Source organism: Corvus cornix, chromosome 2, assembly GCF_000738735.6.
Source record: "Corvus cornix cornix isolate S_Up_H32 chromosome 2, ASM73873v5, whole genome shotgun sequence".
NCBI classification, from domain to species: domain Eukaryota; kingdom Metazoa; phylum Chordata; class Aves; order Passeriformes; family Corvidae; genus Corvus; species Corvus cornix.
The window spans coordinates 130,185,584-130,202,341 of record NC_046333.1 but is presented as its reverse complement, the minus strand read 5'-3'; the positions used below and the strand labels follow the sequence as shown (position 1 = coordinate 130,202,341).

The 16,758-nt window shown below is 40.6% G+C and overlaps 2 protein-coding genes across 10 annotated transcripts in view; one reads left to right on the top strand and one right to left on the bottom strand.

Annotated features, from left to right (window-relative positions):
* Positions 1-9,941, bottom strand: part of TMEM67 (transmembrane protein 67) — a 34,069-nt gene extending 24,128 nt beyond the window's left edge. For 2 of the 4 annotated variants that reach the window (XM_039549311.1, XM_039549312.1), the window contains exons 1-7: positions 8,349-8,544; positions 6,271-6,359; positions 4,716-4,809; positions 3,177-3,276; positions 2,654-2,723; positions 2,466-2,540; positions 1,197-1,259 (exon numbers count right to left, since the gene is read on the bottom strand). In XM_039549311.1, the coding sequence (XP_039405245.1) occupies positions 1,197-1,259; positions 2,466-2,540; positions 2,654-2,723; positions 3,177-3,276; positions 4,716-4,809; positions 6,271-6,359; positions 8,349-8,535 (678 nt within the window). In that variant the 5' untranslated portion in view covers positions 8,536-8,544. Of the gene's footprint in view, positions 1-1,196; positions 1,260-2,465; positions 2,541-2,653; positions 2,724-3,176; positions 3,277-4,715; positions 4,810-6,270; positions 6,360-7,827; positions 8,273-8,348; positions 8,545-9,627 lie in introns of those variants that run through there. The other 2 variants (XM_019289122.3, XM_019289124.3) reach the window with 2 other exon arrangements.
* Positions 9,942-10,153: 212 nt separating this feature from the next.
* RBM12B (RNA binding motif protein 12B) overlaps positions 10,154-16,758 on the top strand; it is a 10,798-nt gene continuing 4,193 nt past the window's right edge. The window contains exons 1-3 of one of the 6 annotated variants that reach the window (XM_039548218.1): positions 10,154-10,291; positions 13,165-13,210; positions 13,896-16,568. In XM_039548218.1, the coding sequence (XP_039404152.1) occupies positions 13,924-16,023 (2,100 nt within the window). In that variant the 5' untranslated portion in view covers positions 10,154-10,291; positions 13,165-13,210; positions 13,896-13,923 and the 3' untranslated portion in view covers positions 16,024-16,568. The other 5 variants (XM_039548219.1, XM_039548220.1, XM_010404981.4 and 2 more) reach the window with 5 other exon arrangements.

Here is a 16,758-nt window from a genome sequence, read left to right as displayed (position 1 = left end):
GTCTCTCTGATATAAAAATTACTTTTTACCCAAAATGGGGAATGAATCCGTCCCTGTCTCTCTCTCTCAATCTCTACACACAGAGAAGGTCCCCTACACAACTTTTTCTATGAGCTCTCCTAGGCCAGTTATCAGACTGTGGCTAGGGATGCCTGACTGACTCCAGATTCTGCAATGTTGATCATCTTTGAAGTGAAACTTCATCTGTCATCAGTTTTGAGGCCCCACTGCTGGCAGTGTAGTACCTGCACTGATACTATTGGAATAATATACACGCATAGGGGTAATTCATCATAAGCACATTTGCTGCTTTCCTAGTGATCATTCTGCAGCAACCTGTAATATTGAAATGTATGTCTGCTGCTACTATTGACTGCTGCTACCAGTGCAGTACATACACACTTGCTTTACTAATCATAACTATACTCACTTTACCAGGAATAATTTGTAATAATTTCTAATAAAGAAATGCAGGAAATAAAGACTCCATGTGCTTGTGTATTACAGAATCCTGCAAATCTATCTTGTGATCTTTAGAGATGTCTAGGCCAAGTAACCCTTTGGGTTGTGACCCACAGGGACAAAATGTAGAACCTGAGAAGTATAAAATCTGATTTCAAGAGAGCAGTACAGAAGGAAAATGAGCATGTGTGATAACAGAGTTGGTAAAAGGGAGGCAGAGGCACATGCCCTTCACAAGTGTCTGTGATTCTGTTGCTGCAGCCACTCTTTCATCCATGGTTACTGTCACCCAGAGCAACATAATGGTACGTAACACTTGCATAACATAAAGCAAAGCTAAAAAGGGTGGTTCTGTGGTTATGAATAACTGAAAATCAACTAAGAGGTAAAGAGCAGGTGCCAATAAATACTGACTATATAAGAAATTAATTTTCAGAGTGATCCCTTTATATCCACATATATGGATAGTAGGTCACATGCTACTGAATATTGAAGGATTTTTTCTTTAACACCATTCATCTTGTGAAAATTCCAACCCTGTAGACTTGCAGTAACATTGACTAGCCCTCAATATTTCTAAGCACTCTGTATATATAATTATTTCTTTTCTATTCTCACCTCAAAATAAAATTATTTAAAACTAAGCAAGGTAACTTCCAAAAATAAAAGTGACATGCTTTTATGGAATACCATTCTGTATAAAAAAGCAAACTGCAAACATTAACGAAACTCACCCAACAGGCAAAGGCTGAGGACTGCAGGTTTTTCAGAAACCATGCTGATGTCAGTGTTATACCCTGTAAATAAGGAACGTTTTCACTGTCTTTGTTCACAACAACTCATCCATAAGGTAACAGTCTGGAAAACTGTGTCTGCTAGAAGATGCTACTTATTTTTTTCTAAGAGCTTTCTGTCCTTCGTAAATATCTCAGTCTAACAGTATCAGTTCAAAACACAATCAAAATGTAATGATTTCTTTCACTTCACTAAATTAGACAAAGTATACAGAACAAGAGCTGAAATATTTAAGCTTTGAACATGGATTCTGTGACACAGAAGTCTTCTTTACGGCACAAGGGAAGTACTAACAATTTCAAGGGTAAGAAGTAGACTTGATGGTAAATCTAATTCAGGACCAAATTTGCCAAATTAATTATTTCACAACCTCCTTTCTACAACTACTCACATTCGAACTACACATAGCATTCATACATACTGTAAGCAAATGAAAAGACATATTTTCAATAAAATGTTACTTAGAAGATGGCATTTTCAGGGAGCAAAACAATGTTTGATATCAGAAAAACTGAAGACTGCTCTTTACTTTCTTTCAAGCAGTAGCTTTTAACATTAATTCATTTGGGAACAAAGTACATTTCTTAGCCACATGGCATTTCCTGAATTCAGAACTACTTGGCAAATGGTCCTAACTTTCAGCAGATTTCATAACTAATGAAAGTTCATTAGATAAAACAATGAAAACCCCTTCGTTCTTCTCAATAGAACATATTTTCATTCATTAGCTAATTCAAGGAGTTCAGCAATTTCATACACAATCTCATTTTCTTCTATAAGCTCTAAGATCAAGCAGTAAGCTCAACCCTTACATCTTTTTTCAAATATTTTACACAAATACAAATTTTATAGTAAAAAAGTCCAGAGGCACTCATGGACTCTTCAGTATATTTTTGTGATACAAGGGTATGCTTCAAATGCACACAGTTAATACAAAAGGCCACATGCTACTTGTTTTGATACTAAAGTAATGTAAATTACTTCCCTTTTTCAGTTTCCAAGAGGGCATGAATTTTTAGAAGTTTACTCCATTAGAACAATGCTTGCTTGGTGTCCATACCTACACTCCATCTTGATGCAAATGACCTTACAATCACCGTGATCAGACAAAAAGTTCCACCTTTGTTTTCCAAGAATGGGAATTTGAAATACATACTGAAAGTAAGTAATGAGAAAGCTTAGAAGTGTTTTACAATAAATGTACTTACTAGCTGTGCAAAACGAACAGTTGCAACTCCCTTTGGGGGTAAGCCTTCATGAGCCAAAAAACACAATCCCCCGGTCTGAAAGAAATAAAAGAATAAAAAAATACTGATATGATATTGATACACTTGTAAAAATCACTTTGCTTTTTCTGAACTTTCTTCTACTTACTTCTGAACATTCTTCTACTTACTAAAATGTTTGGGCTGTTGCAGTCACAAGACTTGCTTACTTGGATGAATGTCTTTTCACATCTTACACACCTATGGATCACAAACATGAAGAATGCACTTAAAACGTAGCTAAGTATGAGATTTAGTACTCAGTGAAAGTTGATTACATAGTATGCCTGGGAACAGTGTCAGCAACTTCACTAGTTTGAACTGAAATTCAAAAGTTATTATTGATTTGTTTCTACTATCAGTGAAGTAGAAAATAAATCAAATAATTAATTATCAAAATAAGAATTCTGTTCTGCTTCCAATCCAAAGCATGCTTTTTAGTCACACAAAAGCAAGACAAAAAACCAAGCTGCTGGCCTTATAAGGACTTCAGTCAGCACAAAACACAGTGGGTTTGGTATGGGTTGAGAATTTCCAATTCCCTGCCTTCAAAACTGTCATCCCAAAGATACAGTCTGTTCCTCAGCAATATTCCATTTGAATGGTAGCATGACACGTTCAAATTTATCATCACAAAAGGCAAAGAGCACCCACCTACTTCCTGATGCATCTGAGGCAGAGAATGACTGCTCACTTCCATTACAATGTAAGCACAATGCTTCATTAAGCAAAATGCCATTGATGCTTCTTTCCACTAAGTAGAAAAGAAAAGCAACTGTGATAAAATTGCCTGATGCAAAGTGTCACACAGGTTAAGATAAGTGAAAAAATTCAGCATCTGTGCAGATCTAAAATAAATTCAAAGAGTTTATTTTGAAAAAATCAAGAGCAAAACTTGCAAATAACATCCACTATGAAATGCACATTCATGTATGTAAGTGTGCACTGCTTGTAGCTGTGCACATGCAGTTTAGTTTTAATGAGTAATGCAACATTTCCTGTCTAGTTTGGCTGTTCCTCTGTTATTTATTCTGAGTCAAATTTCAAACAAAGGCCTCACTGCAAAGCAAAAATTCAAAACAACAAGTTTGCAAATTACTGGGGAAAAAAAATTAAATTTCATCTGAAATGATTCACGGAAATGTCACAATTTCCAAGTTTCAAAATGGCATCTTCCACCAACTGTATAATCTGGCAAGAGATTTCAAATCTAATTATTAAAAAAAAAAATCCAAATCAAAGAGAATCAAAAAAATACAATACTAATGTTCTTCCTGCATGTCAAATTATGGATTCAGCTTTGCTCTCAGTATTTTACCATAAAGGCCCAGAAAACATTTTGTAACTCTCATAAAGTTTAAGGTAGAAGACTGGTATTCACTGTTTTCCAGATTCCTAGGAAAATTAAAAATTATTGATCTGGAAAACAGTGATTCTCCAATATACCCTGTTGGAAACGTAACCAAAGTGGACATTTATAATACTTATTCAGAGAATTATAGGCATTCCATGTCTTTGAAAATAAGGAAAAGTAGAGGTCTCAAGAGCTTTTATGTTTTACACCAGTGATGTGACCTTGCTCTCAGGTCTATACTATGCAAAATAAGCAGAAATCCATTTAATACAAACACTAAAATTTTTTTTCTATCTACTGGAAATCATCTGCAACTACTAGAGAGCATCAAGTAAGAAGCACAGACATAGGGAAGCATAGGTATAGGGAAGCACATCTCAGAAAGCCACAGGTACAGGTGTCTCAGGGAGGCATGAAATGCACTGACACTAATGCACAGCCATTGCTTGACTTGCTCAGGCTGTTCTCTTCCACCTACTCACGTAGGTGTAATTCCTTTACTGCTTTTTATACTTCAAAACACTGTAATATTTTTATAGTCTATATTGACATTGTTTTTATTCCAACTCCATCTGCTGCCAAGGAGCTTGAAGTATTCGTTGAGCAATATTCATTTATGGAATGTTTGCATAATAGTTTTTATTGAAATGAGCAATGGTACAGATTTATCCATCATCTTTCAGAAATGATGATTAAGATCAAGAGGAATGTTGAATTTTTACATTAGATATGTAAACATATGCAAAATTTTCTTTCTTATTTAACGGAAAAGCATAACTTAGTAAACTCAAATATCTAAAACAAGTGCTATCATCTCATAATTGGCATATATTTTTTACCTAGTATTTCGTTATTGGGGCATTTACAATTTCCTTTCGAAGTCAGGCCTTTGGGGCAAGTAATACAATTCCACCCATCTTGAGTAACTCCGCTCTAAAATAAAACACAAAACTATTAGGATTTTCAAAAATATAGACATCACCCAGTATCTGTGAAGAATGCCTTATCCAGCCATTAGTTACTAGAAAATGTGTTCAGATAAAACATTGATAACATTCATGAAGCTTTTAAAGATTAAAAAAGGCTAAACAATCTGGCAAAAGTAGTTCCTATGCAGACACAGAAAAAAATGTTACGATCTTCTGAACCTGTTAGCTTACACCTTCAGTAAAAATTCAAAGTGGAATGTTTAAAAAGAGATATAGAAGTCCTACACTGAATAAACATAATAATGCTTACATAGACAATTACATATAAATATACAGAAGTAATGGAAATGGACGAGTTCTAAGTGAAGCAGCTTATATAACTGCTTGGAATTTTGTACCTACCCAGACAGTTCACATCCACACTTATTATATACTATGAAGTAACTGCACAACAGATAAAAACTACTGAGGAAAATGAAGATAATTGCTTATCCTCAAGTGCTACTGCTGTTTCTCTCTTCCCCACTATCATCATTTTATCTTTGCAAAAGCCTGGGCAGTAGACCAAAGGCAAATGGTTTTCCATTGCAGGAAAGAGGAAGAAACAGCAAAATATCACAACACAAAGGAATGTGTGCCAAAGTCTTTGTCTAACACAGCAAGAAGATGAGAAGAAAAGGGAAATTACCTACATTGCCCATTAGCCACTAAACACATAACTCAGGCAACTAAGCTGCTCTCCTGAGAGTTATTCTAGAGTTATTGAAGGGAAAGAAGTATTCAGGAAGGCTTCACCCTCAAAAGTTGGTTTGCTGGAAAAATACATTCCTTTGTTTACTACAGTGGGAAAAATCTGGTTAAGCCTGGTGTCTCTGGCTCAATGCTGTGATTATGACATAAAATTGTAACTTAATTTGTCAAGGAAGGTTAAAAGAACTGACCAAACTATATTTATAATTAAAGTAACATCGCAGGAGCAGCTCATTTTGAAGTAAGAAGATGAAATATCAGGGATTATAAAGACACAGCCTAAATATTACAATAATAGTATTTATATAAGTAATCAGTTAAGATACCTATGAGCTGAAAAGCATCTTTAACACTGTACAGAGTTGTGCTGTCTGGGCAAGGACAAAGAAGAGAAGAAAAGCAGTGGAAGGAACTGAAACACTTTAAAAAATTCTTATTTTGTCTGCGGAGTCAAACTCGTAATGAAAAAATGCCTGCAAAATAACAGTAATAGACAATTCTAAGTCAAAAAAAATAATAGCTATAAGCATGGTCTTAAAAATTCCCAAGAAAAGACTATTATGTAAAAATATTTTAAATTAATGAAAAATAACTTGCAATCAGGATAAAATTTAAAATTAAAAAACCATAATGATTATGGTTTGTATGATTATGATTTGTATGATTATGATTAGTATTATATCATTATGGCAAACATGAAAAGTTCAATACTTACCATATTTTCTGGGCATTTTTCACAAGTAACAGAGAACCCACCATTACTAGAAATCATCCTGTATCCTGGCTCACATACACAGGAACTACCTTAAAAAACCAAAACAGATGCACTTTTAATCTATATAAAACTGACTGGTTGTAACAGAATACTAAGAACAACTGCTATTGTTCTCAAGAGATGAAGATGAGATAGACACATAAAAATATTTACATGAGATGTGGACGAAAATCATCTTGCTTTTTAAAAAACTTACCTTCAGTAGAGTGTTACAGTTTGCACACAGACGTTTGAGGAGAATGTTACAAGGCTGACTGATCTACCAGGGTGAAACAGGGACCTGGAGCTTGTATTTTGTGGCCTTTTTTAATTAAACCAAACTTTACCAGTTGGTCTGTAATAGATATAATCTCTCAATCTAAATCTTGCCACAGCCTTCCCTCTCTACAACACCAGCATTATATGTTTGTATATAGGTTTTATTTTTTTCAATATGAAGTCAGTCCTAAAACCAAAATGTGTTCCTATGAAAAGGTTTTTCAAAATATAACTGTTGTATGGAAAGCTGTCTTAAACTCGAGGCTTTTAAAACTGTGCATGGGGATCAAGGTTTATATTGAATGGTTTTCAGTGAGTGAACAGAACACAGTTAACATTTTATATGAAATTAAACACTACTTTCATGGCACAGTACAATGCCCATCTGCTAGTGCTCAACAACTTTTTTTTAGGAACTTTTCCAGTCTCACTCTCGTGAATTTCTCTCTGTACTTTTAAACACATGCTACAAACCAAAACAGATTACATATACTAATAAACTGTTTTTATCATTTAAGCTTATTGAACTGTGCGGGTAAAAATAACGTCAAATTGTGTGAAAAGCTTTATAACCTTAAAGTACATTCTAATGAGACCAGTTGTACAGAAACATTTGTCAAAAAGATCAACCATTTATACTTAATTCTAAAGAAGAAAAAGCCCAATTGGATTAAATCAATGAAAAGTTTGAGTCGCGACACTCACGATGACAATACCTAGATTTTTAGGCATGTCACTTGAAAGCAGAATCCACAGTGATGAGCTAGCCAGGGAGAATATGGGCAATCAAAAGTGGAATTCAGTCAAGATGCAAAGTGCACCAGGTGGCGCCTACCTACACTGCTCCAGACAGATCTGAAGGAAAAAATAAATCCCTGACCTCCCCTTGGAATTTTCGTCTCCTTGAAGCCCTTGATTTAGAGGAAGATTCAGCCTAAAAGGGAGTTATGGATCTAGATACCCATGTCATCAGGAGATCTGAAAAAAAATAATGTATTTTTTTTCAGTAAGTGCACTATGGGATTACTCTTTAGGGTACCATGGTGGCAGTGGAAAAGGTGACCAGCTTTTATGCAGCAGTTGTGAACACAGCCATTCACATCACTGCTTCTGACTGAAGTACCAGTTCTGAAGAGAGATGCTGCTGGGTCTTAGTCTCAAATTTGTGTCTGTACAAACAACAGGGAACCCCCCACTCTTGTTGGACTGTGTATTTATAAAAGACGGACTTTTTAATACCTCCTTATGCCCTAAAGAAAGCAACCAATTATCTGTATTTTCCATTTAGTACTGTCCAGCTGTGCTGTATCTGCTCCAAGTTCCCGCGTGCGACGCGGACGGGCATGGGCACAGCCTGAGGATCTCAGACATTTGGTATCTCAGACCAATTCAAGTTTTGACAATGAGTTTCAAGTTACAGAAGTGTTCGAGAACATAAATTCAGGGTCCTGTGTAGTTTTACAGATGAAAATGCAAATACCTATAATGTTTGAGGAAAAAAAAGATTATTAAAAAAGGTGTACAGTCATTTCTCTGAGCTGTATCTCAGATACAACATAGCTGTGCTGGGGGCTCTTAGGTCTTTGCGGGACCCTGGCCCTTTCGCGGCTTTCCCAGACGTGCCCGAGGGCTGCTGTTTTACCGCCACAGCCTGAGCCCCGACTGTGCATCTCCTGCTGCTTGCGAGCGGATTCAGCGCGGAGCCGCCCGAGTCCCGCCTGCCCCGAGGCGCCGGCGGCGCCGCCTCCCCCATCGCTCACCGCCGGCGCTCTGCCGCTGGTGGGCCCCGCAGGGCGCGCAGGCCAGGCGGGAGCTGTCGAAGTAGCGGTCGGCGCCGCAGTCGGCGGGGCGCTGGAGCGGGACGGAGAAGCCGCGGGCGGGAGGCAGCGCCGCCGACAGCGCCATGAGCAGCGCGGCAGCAGCGGTCCCGCGGCCCTGCGTCGCCATGGCCACCGCACGCCCCCCGCGCACGCCGATTGGCCAGAGCCGCGCGGTACGGCGAGCGCCCAGGGCCCGTCGCCGCAGCACACAAAGCGTCCGCTTTGCACAAGCCCGGGTTTATCTATGCGGTCTGCAGAGGGTTTTGTTCGTCTTGTGCGAGAGCGGGAGCAAGAACCGAGAGGACTCCGAGCCCCGTGCATGTTCCGGTACCTCGTCTCTAGAACTGGTGCACAGTATATCATACAAATGTAACACGTGTTTGCAATTTCTCCCCAGAACGGAAAGTTGTAACAAGGTGAAAACACAGAATATGCTTAGAGCAATGGATGCACAATCAAAGTTACTCCCCTTTACGTTTTACACCTTTGTCAGCCCACTTCTGTTCACATTCCACAGAATCACAGAATGTGTCAGGTTGGAAGGGAGCACAGTGGCTCGTCTGGTCCAACCTCCCTCCTCAAGCAGGGCCATCCCAGAGCACACGGCACAGGACTAGGACAGTTCTTGAATCAGTGAGCAACCTGTTCTTGAGCAGTAAAGTTCTTCATGCTCAGGTGGAAATTTCTGTGCATGTTTCTGCCTCTTGCCTCTTGTCCTATTCCCTCAGATGTTACCAAAACTTGGCAAGACACCGTGTCCTGGATTTTAATTATTTCTCATTGTCTCTCTTGCATGCTAATTCCCTATTATGATTTTCGACATTAGCATGGTTTATTTATCACTGAATATATTTTACTGGCTCAACAAATGTTTAAAAGTTGAGTTGATGTTTTCAAGTCAAAATACCTGTCCGCAGGCTCAAGTTTATGTAAATTTGTGTAAAGATGTAACTTTTTACCGCTTGGTGTGCTTGATTTGTGAAAACCTCCACCTTGTACCCTGCACAGAATAAACAATGTCTTTTTTCTAAACAAGACTCTGCCTGTGTTGAGAAAGCTCCTAAAATCGGCAGCATTGCTAGGTGAATCTATCATAAATAGTACAGATTTTTTTTTTCTATGTAAAATGGAGCAGGCAAATACTGATAAGCATAGGAAGACAGGGGAGAACAAGCAAAGACAGGGAAAGGCAGGTAGGATAAACATTAGGATAAAATACCTTGCTTGCACAACCAAAGTACTCTGCCTCTGCCCTTCCCTTTCCTCCACCTTGAACCTTTCCTTCTCCTCTTCCATTCCTCCATCCCTGCCTTCCTTTCCTCTCACAACTCAGACTTGAGCTAGCCCCGAGATGTGTCAGAAACCGTGTCTGTAGGTCCTGGAGGAGCCGCGCTGAGGGGCGCCTGAGGCTCGGCACGCGCCTGCACGAACGGGAACGAGCCTGAGGACAGCGCACAGCACGGCAGCGGCACTCGGCCACCGTGTGATCGATGTCTATATGCAGATCTATCATCGTACAGGTCTATCACTATACAAATCTATAATCATACAGATCTATTATTATACAGCTCCAACAGATCTACTTAGACGGGGACCGCAGACGCACGTCCGGGGCAGACAGCGCATGCGCACTACCTGCAGCGCCTCGCCCCTCGCCGACGGGGGCGCGCGGCCCGCGCAGGCGCGGCTGCGCGGAGGGGCGGGGTCGCGGGGCCGCGGCGTTCTGCGCTCCGCCCGGAGGGTGCGCGCGCAGGCCCGCGCTCGCGGGCCGGAAGCGCTCGCGCAGCGCAGCTTCTCCTCAGCGTTGGGGGGGGTAGTGGAGGCGGCGCCATCTTGGCGGAGCCGTGCCGGGAGCTGCGGGCCCCGTCCGAGCGGCGTGTCCGGTGGGTGCGTGGATGGATTGCGTGAGGGCAGAGCACGCGGGCGGCGCGGAGTTTGCCGGTTCTCAGTTGCCCGACCCCCGCGGAACCGCTGCGCGGCCGCTCCGTGTGCCCCGGCCCCCTCCTGTCCCTGGGCTTCCCACCCCCCTTTCCCGCTCCCGGTGCCTCCCTCAGCCCTGTCCCGGTGTCGGGCAGCAGACGGGCTTCTTCGTGGGGGCGGAGCACCGGCGGCACTGGCGGGCCGAAGCGCGTGTGGCGCGGGGCGGCCTCCCCTCGCCCCGTCCCCTCGCCCGTTCCCTGCCCTGCCGCCCGCGGCCGGGCCCTCCAGCAGCGCTGGTGCCGGCAGGGCCACTTGCTCGGAAGCGGTTCCGTGCTGCATTCGACCGTGTAGCGGGCCCAGCTGCAGAGCTCACTCACGTTTTCCCTCTGCACTGTGAAAACTGCTATTAGTAGCAGGCTGCTTCCTCTATTTAAGGCTTATTTTGAGGAACAGAGTAAGAAACCTTTCCCTGTTCCGCTGGTTATTCTATACTGCTCCAGTTTCATAGTCGGGGTGTTTCTGTGGGTGTTCTTTCTAGCTTGCATACAGTCTGTGTAATCTTTCAGTGTTATGATAAAAATATTAGTCTAGTGCAGACTTAGTTTCCTACTGTGTTACAAGATGTGGATTACTTAAACGGTTTTAATGATGTTTGGAATTTCCCGAGGCCGTGGAAGAATAGGTATTGTACTGTTTTCTAGCCAATTTTGCTTATATATAAAATTTCATGAAACTGTATGTACTTCTGTGCTTTTAACTTGTGGCATGAAGTTGTCTGTTCTCCAAATCCTTGTTCTCTGAAGTCCTTGTTTAGTTAATGAATTGCTCTTACTTTTCATGACAAGTCAACTTTTTTTGATTATGCACTTTAAATTGTTGGATGGCTTGTCTATGCTTTCTACCCATGCTTGATTGTTTATTATACAGTCAGTAAGAGCTGATTATTTGAACTTGTATTTGTTTGTGGACTTCTTAGAGATGACATTATGATCTGGAATCAGTGTGTCTGGTTTTCACCACTGAAGGTTGTGTATTGTATCCCTGGTGCATCGTGGAGAACTTGCTTTTTATCACCGAAGAATTATGGAGGAGAGCTGTTGTGAATGATGTTTAAAAATTGGGATAAGAAAACGGAGTTGTGAATCCAGAAGTACTACAGATTAAATACGTCATGAAGTAGCAGGGCAGCGGATTTGCTTTTTCAAGACACGAAGGTGCCGTATGAAAATTCTTCCCTTGAATTCTCCATGCTTTTTGGCACTGCCATTGCATCTGTTGAGAAGACACGTTGTAAAGTGTTCTGGGTCTGGCTGGGATGGAGTTAACGTTCTTCACAGCAGCCCATACAGTTCAGTTTGGATTTGTGGCTAAAAGAATGTTGACAACACATCGGTGTTTTGGCTGTGGCTGAACAGCACTTGCACAGTATCAAGGCTTTATCTATTTTCCCTACTCTGTTCCTCGAGTGAGTGTGCTCAGAGTAGGTGAGAAGCTGGGAGGGAATATGGCTGGGACAGCTGACCCAAACTCATCAAAGCGATATTCTGTGACATGTAACATCGTGCTTGGCAACAAAAACTGAGGTAGAGGAAGAAGTATTTTGTTTGATGGTTTTGGTTTCTTTGGGGGGATTTTTTTCTTGGCTCCCAAGGCAGTTATTTGGAGGAAGGCTGGACATCAGTCAGCTTGTGGAAGGTGGTGAGAGATTTCCTTTGTTTTGCATTTTTCGTTCCACTGATGAAACTGTCTCTATCTTGACCCACAAGTTTTCTTGACTTTGTTCTTTCCCATCCTGCTGATGGGGACGAGGAGTGAACAATCAGCTGTGTGGGTGCTTGGCTGCTGGCTGGGGTCGACTCACCACAAAAGTACAGAGAACAGATGGTCTTTAGTGAAGTTTCTAAATGGGCAGTTGTTTTCGGTTTGTTGTGCTTACAGAGTACTGGTGCAGAAGTGAGACACAGTCCATTAGTTACAGAATTTGGATTTTGGTCTTGTTTTGCTAAGTTCAGGTGGAGTGACAGTTATGGTTATTGACCGATAACTCGTCATCAGGATCTAGTGCTTTATAGAGCAAGGTTTGTAGGGGAGTGTTCTCAAACGATCAGAGTGTTGGGCTGTTGTGTTTGTTTTAAAGGGATGCAGTAATCTGCTACAGAGGCTTGTGTTTGTTCTGAGAATATTGTGCTATTTATTGTGTGATGTTAGAAAATGTTGAAAATCAGGGTATGTTTAAGTCAGTGTTTTCAAGCTTTTCTTGTTCTTATGTTTGAAAGGCAGTAATGATATAAGGAAAATACTGAAGTTGGCTTTGTAAATTCAGGTACTTTCTGAAGTTTCTCCTTGTTGGATATTTTTGCTCTTTCATTTGATGGTCTTCACTGTGTATGTTAAGTGCAGTGCTGGACTGGTCAGTAGCATACTCTTGTTGTGAACTTTGAAACCAGGTGGATTTCAGAAGAATGGACATGTCCTGTAATCCTGAGATGGACCTAAGCAACTTTGAAGAGCTCAGTTGAGAACTGTTCCCTCGATACACTGTCAGTCTGTTTCATTGCAACAGTTCAGTGGCACAATTGATGACCAAGTAATCTCATCGTATTTTCATCATTTCCAGAAGTCAACTTAAATTTTGAATTTCTTTTGCTTCTAAAATGGAAACAGAAAGATGCAGTGCATGGCATCTTGGAACATGGAAGGAATTCTTCACATGGGTTTATAACATGCTTGGTTTTAGTATTAGCCACTGCTATGGATGGGCTGCAGCAGTGTAGCACAGTGTGTAAAGCAAAGTACAGGTATCGGCCATTAATTATGTTTCGTTTTCTTTCCACAGTTAAGTTGATTTTACAGAATTTATCAGGTCTCCAAAGCAGAAACAGGTAAGCTGCCAAAAGCTTAACACTTCTCACTGAGTATTGTGACAAGATCATACACAGCCTTTTTTCCTCACAGACTTGTGGCTGGCACCTAGGATATGCTTGTGGCCGCTGCAATTAATACTCTGACTACGTCAAAGATACAACATTTTTGAATGCTGAGAAAACATACATTATTGAACAGAACTGATCATTGGGTAGAGGAAGTTGTCAAAGCAGTAAAGTCATCACTGTTTCTGAATTACTTCATTTTCCAGTGACATAGTTATTCTTTTTCCTTTGTCCTTTTATCAGCTAGTGTCCTGTTCAAAAGTAAACTGGATTTCTTTTGTTCCTTAGGACTGGGCAGAGCTCTCTGGCATGTAGTAACTATGCCGTGAAAGACTTGAGGTGTTCTTTAGGTATTGTGGATGGTGCGGAGTGACTTAGGTTGATTTTGTTGCCCTTAGGGCAGGGAATAGTGATAGATTTGTGCACGTGTGCTGGTGGAGTAGCTAATTGTTCTGACTAATCAACGTTCAGTGAATTGTGTTTTAATCTTGTTCTTGTGAACTTGTGGGTTTTTTGATACTTTCTCTCTTGATGAGACAAGGGCATTCATTAAAAAGGCTCTAGCTTCTTAAGTGATAAGATACTGTAATAGCTGAGTACTAAAGACGTGCTATCATGTGTACCTTTTTGTCTGCAGGTGATTTTTGCTGTGGGTTGAGCTCAGCATGGCTGTAGTCATCCGTTTACAGGGGCTTCCTGTTGTTGCGGGTCCTCCAGATATTCGTCGTTTCTTCTTGGGATTGAATATTCCTGATGGAGGTGTGCATATTATTGGAGGAGAGATTGGGGAGGCTTTTATTATATTTGCAACAGATGAAGATGCACGGCGTGCCATGAGCTGTTCGGGAGGGTTTATCAAGGACTCGCGCATAGAGCTCTTTCTCAGCAGCAAGGCAGAGATGCAGAATACCATAGAAATGAGCCGGAAACGATTTGACCGTGGGGGACGAGAAACTATGTCTGGCTCTAGAAGAACAGGTACTAATGGTTCTAGTACATCAAGTGTTGGAGATATACCACATTTAGTTACAGCTTCTCCAAAAGGAATAAGAAAACCTAGTTACGGACCACCAAGTCGCCTGGAGGCTGGTTTCCATACCAACGGCACAAGATACGGTGATATGGGTATACCTAAGTCAAACTATCAGTTAAGAAAGGATTCTCACCCATTTAACCCAGATGATCGTTACCTATTTCTACGTGGTATACCTTACTCTGCAACGGAAGTTGAAGTACGTGCTTTCCTTTCGGGGATACGTGTGGATGGGGTGATTCTGATAAAGCACCGCAACGGTTTAAACAATGGTGATTGCTTGGTAAAATGTGCTACACCTAGTGATGCCTTAGAAGGACTTAAGCGTCATAGACAATACATGGATCAGAGGTTTATAGAAATTAGTCCAACTACAGAGGAACGGTGGATTGAATGTGGTGGGAGGATAGACATGCCAGATGAAATGGATCACTTTTTGTGCGAAGACCATTCTCCAAAAAGTTCAGGCTACATGCATTCAAGGAAGCATTCTCGTTCAAGGTCACCAAGGAGACAAAGAACACATTCTCGTTCATCTCCCAGCCAGGAATATTACATACACTTAAGAAATCTATCTTTTAATGTGGAGAAGAGAGATTTGAGAGATTTTTTTCCTGATCTGGATATACACAGCAAACAGATCAAGATTCTAACAGATAAGCATCAGAAAAGGACTAGAGATGCCTTTGTAGTGTTAAGGAGTGAGAGAGAATATCAGGCTGCTTTGGAATGTCATAGAAAGGTTCTTCTCAATCGTCCTGTGTACATTTTCCCAATTTCAAGAAAGTCAATGTTGAAAATAATTGACTCTTGTGAGAGGAAAAGATCACCGGACAGAGATCATTTTGGACAGGCCATATCAGAAAAGAGTTACCGGGAAGGTCATTCCAGCCCTAAGACGTGTGTTTATGTAAGGAATTTTCCATTTGATGTGTCAAAAATTGAAGTGCAAAAGTTCTTTGCAAGATTTGATATTGATGAAGATGATATCTACTTGCTCTATGATGAAAAAGGAGTTGGACTGGGAGAAGCACTAGTGAAATTTAAATCTGAAGAACAAGCCATGAAAGCAGAAAATTTAAATCGTCAGACATTTCTGGGAACAGAAGTATTAATAAGACTTATATCTCAAGACCAGATGCAGAAGTTTGGTGTAGCAGCACCATTATCTGCACCAAATGAAATGCATGGTCGTTCACATCTGTATGATAGAGGTGACCTCTCCCGTCCAGTTGGTTCACCATCTGGGCCACCACAAGGGCCACCCATGCATTCGTTTGGTCCCCCTGGGAACTTTAGGCATCATTCTGAATTTAGAAATCCTCCTGAGGACTTCATGTGCCCTCCTAAGAATTTTAGGGGTCCACCACCCCTCATGGATTTTGGTGGTGACAATGAACCTTTTGGCAGAATGGAGTTTGGGAATAATAAAATGGGAAATTTTCCTGAAGGAAGATTTATGCCAGATCCAAATTTCAGTGGTGGTTCTGAGCGTGTTGTTCCTATTCTATTGAAAAATTTACCTTTTAAAGCTACTCCTAATGAGATTCTGGATTTTTTCTATGGCTACAGAGTGATACCGGAATCAGTTTCTGTGCAGTACAATGAACAAGGATTACCTTCCGGTGATGCCATCGTTGCTATGACAAACTATGAGGAAGCTATGGCTGCTATTAATGAACTGAATGATAGGCCCATTGGTCCACGGAAAGTTAAGTTGAGTTTGTTGTAAAGGAGGACAAGATGCTCTAATAACACATTCTAGGTTTGACAGTATTGACAGTTATTTTAACTTCTAATTACTGGAAAATGCAAAAGAAACAGTTTCCATCAATAGTTGTAAATAATACGCAGTTCAGTTGTTTAGCTCTTGGTTGAAATATCTGTAGGATACTGAATGTCATACATCAAGGTGTAAAGGGATGGAGCTGTATTGCTTTGGTTTTTTTTTGTTTGGGTTTTTTTTTTTTTTAAGATTAATTCCAGTTTTATGTCTTTGCATCAAATAAAAACTAAGTGCTGGTAGACTGACCACACAAACGGTTCAAATAGAAGATTTTCAGTGCTATCTGCATTAGTAAATGACAATTCTTACTGAAGTTAGCTTAATAAAATTTTAAAAATTACTGAGGATTTTTTTTGGTTGTTTCCTTTTGTGTAAACTCTTCAGGTTTTATTCGGTTTCATGTGTTTGCAGGCATTCCTGTTAAAGAGCTTCCTGTTCTCATTAGCTGGCTTTGCAACTTTTTTAAAATAAAAAGGAAATTGCCATTTAAATGTGTGTCTTATATTTAAAACTTGTATACTTAATGATCTCAACTATTATGCTCAGCAGATGTGGGTCCTGGTGAGAATGATGCTGGCTGCTTCCTCTGGAAAGAGTGAACTGGTAGTTTGTCAACACAGCAAAGGATGGGGTAGTTTACAGAGATTGCAGAGGCTGTATTAATCAGGCTTTTTTCTTGTT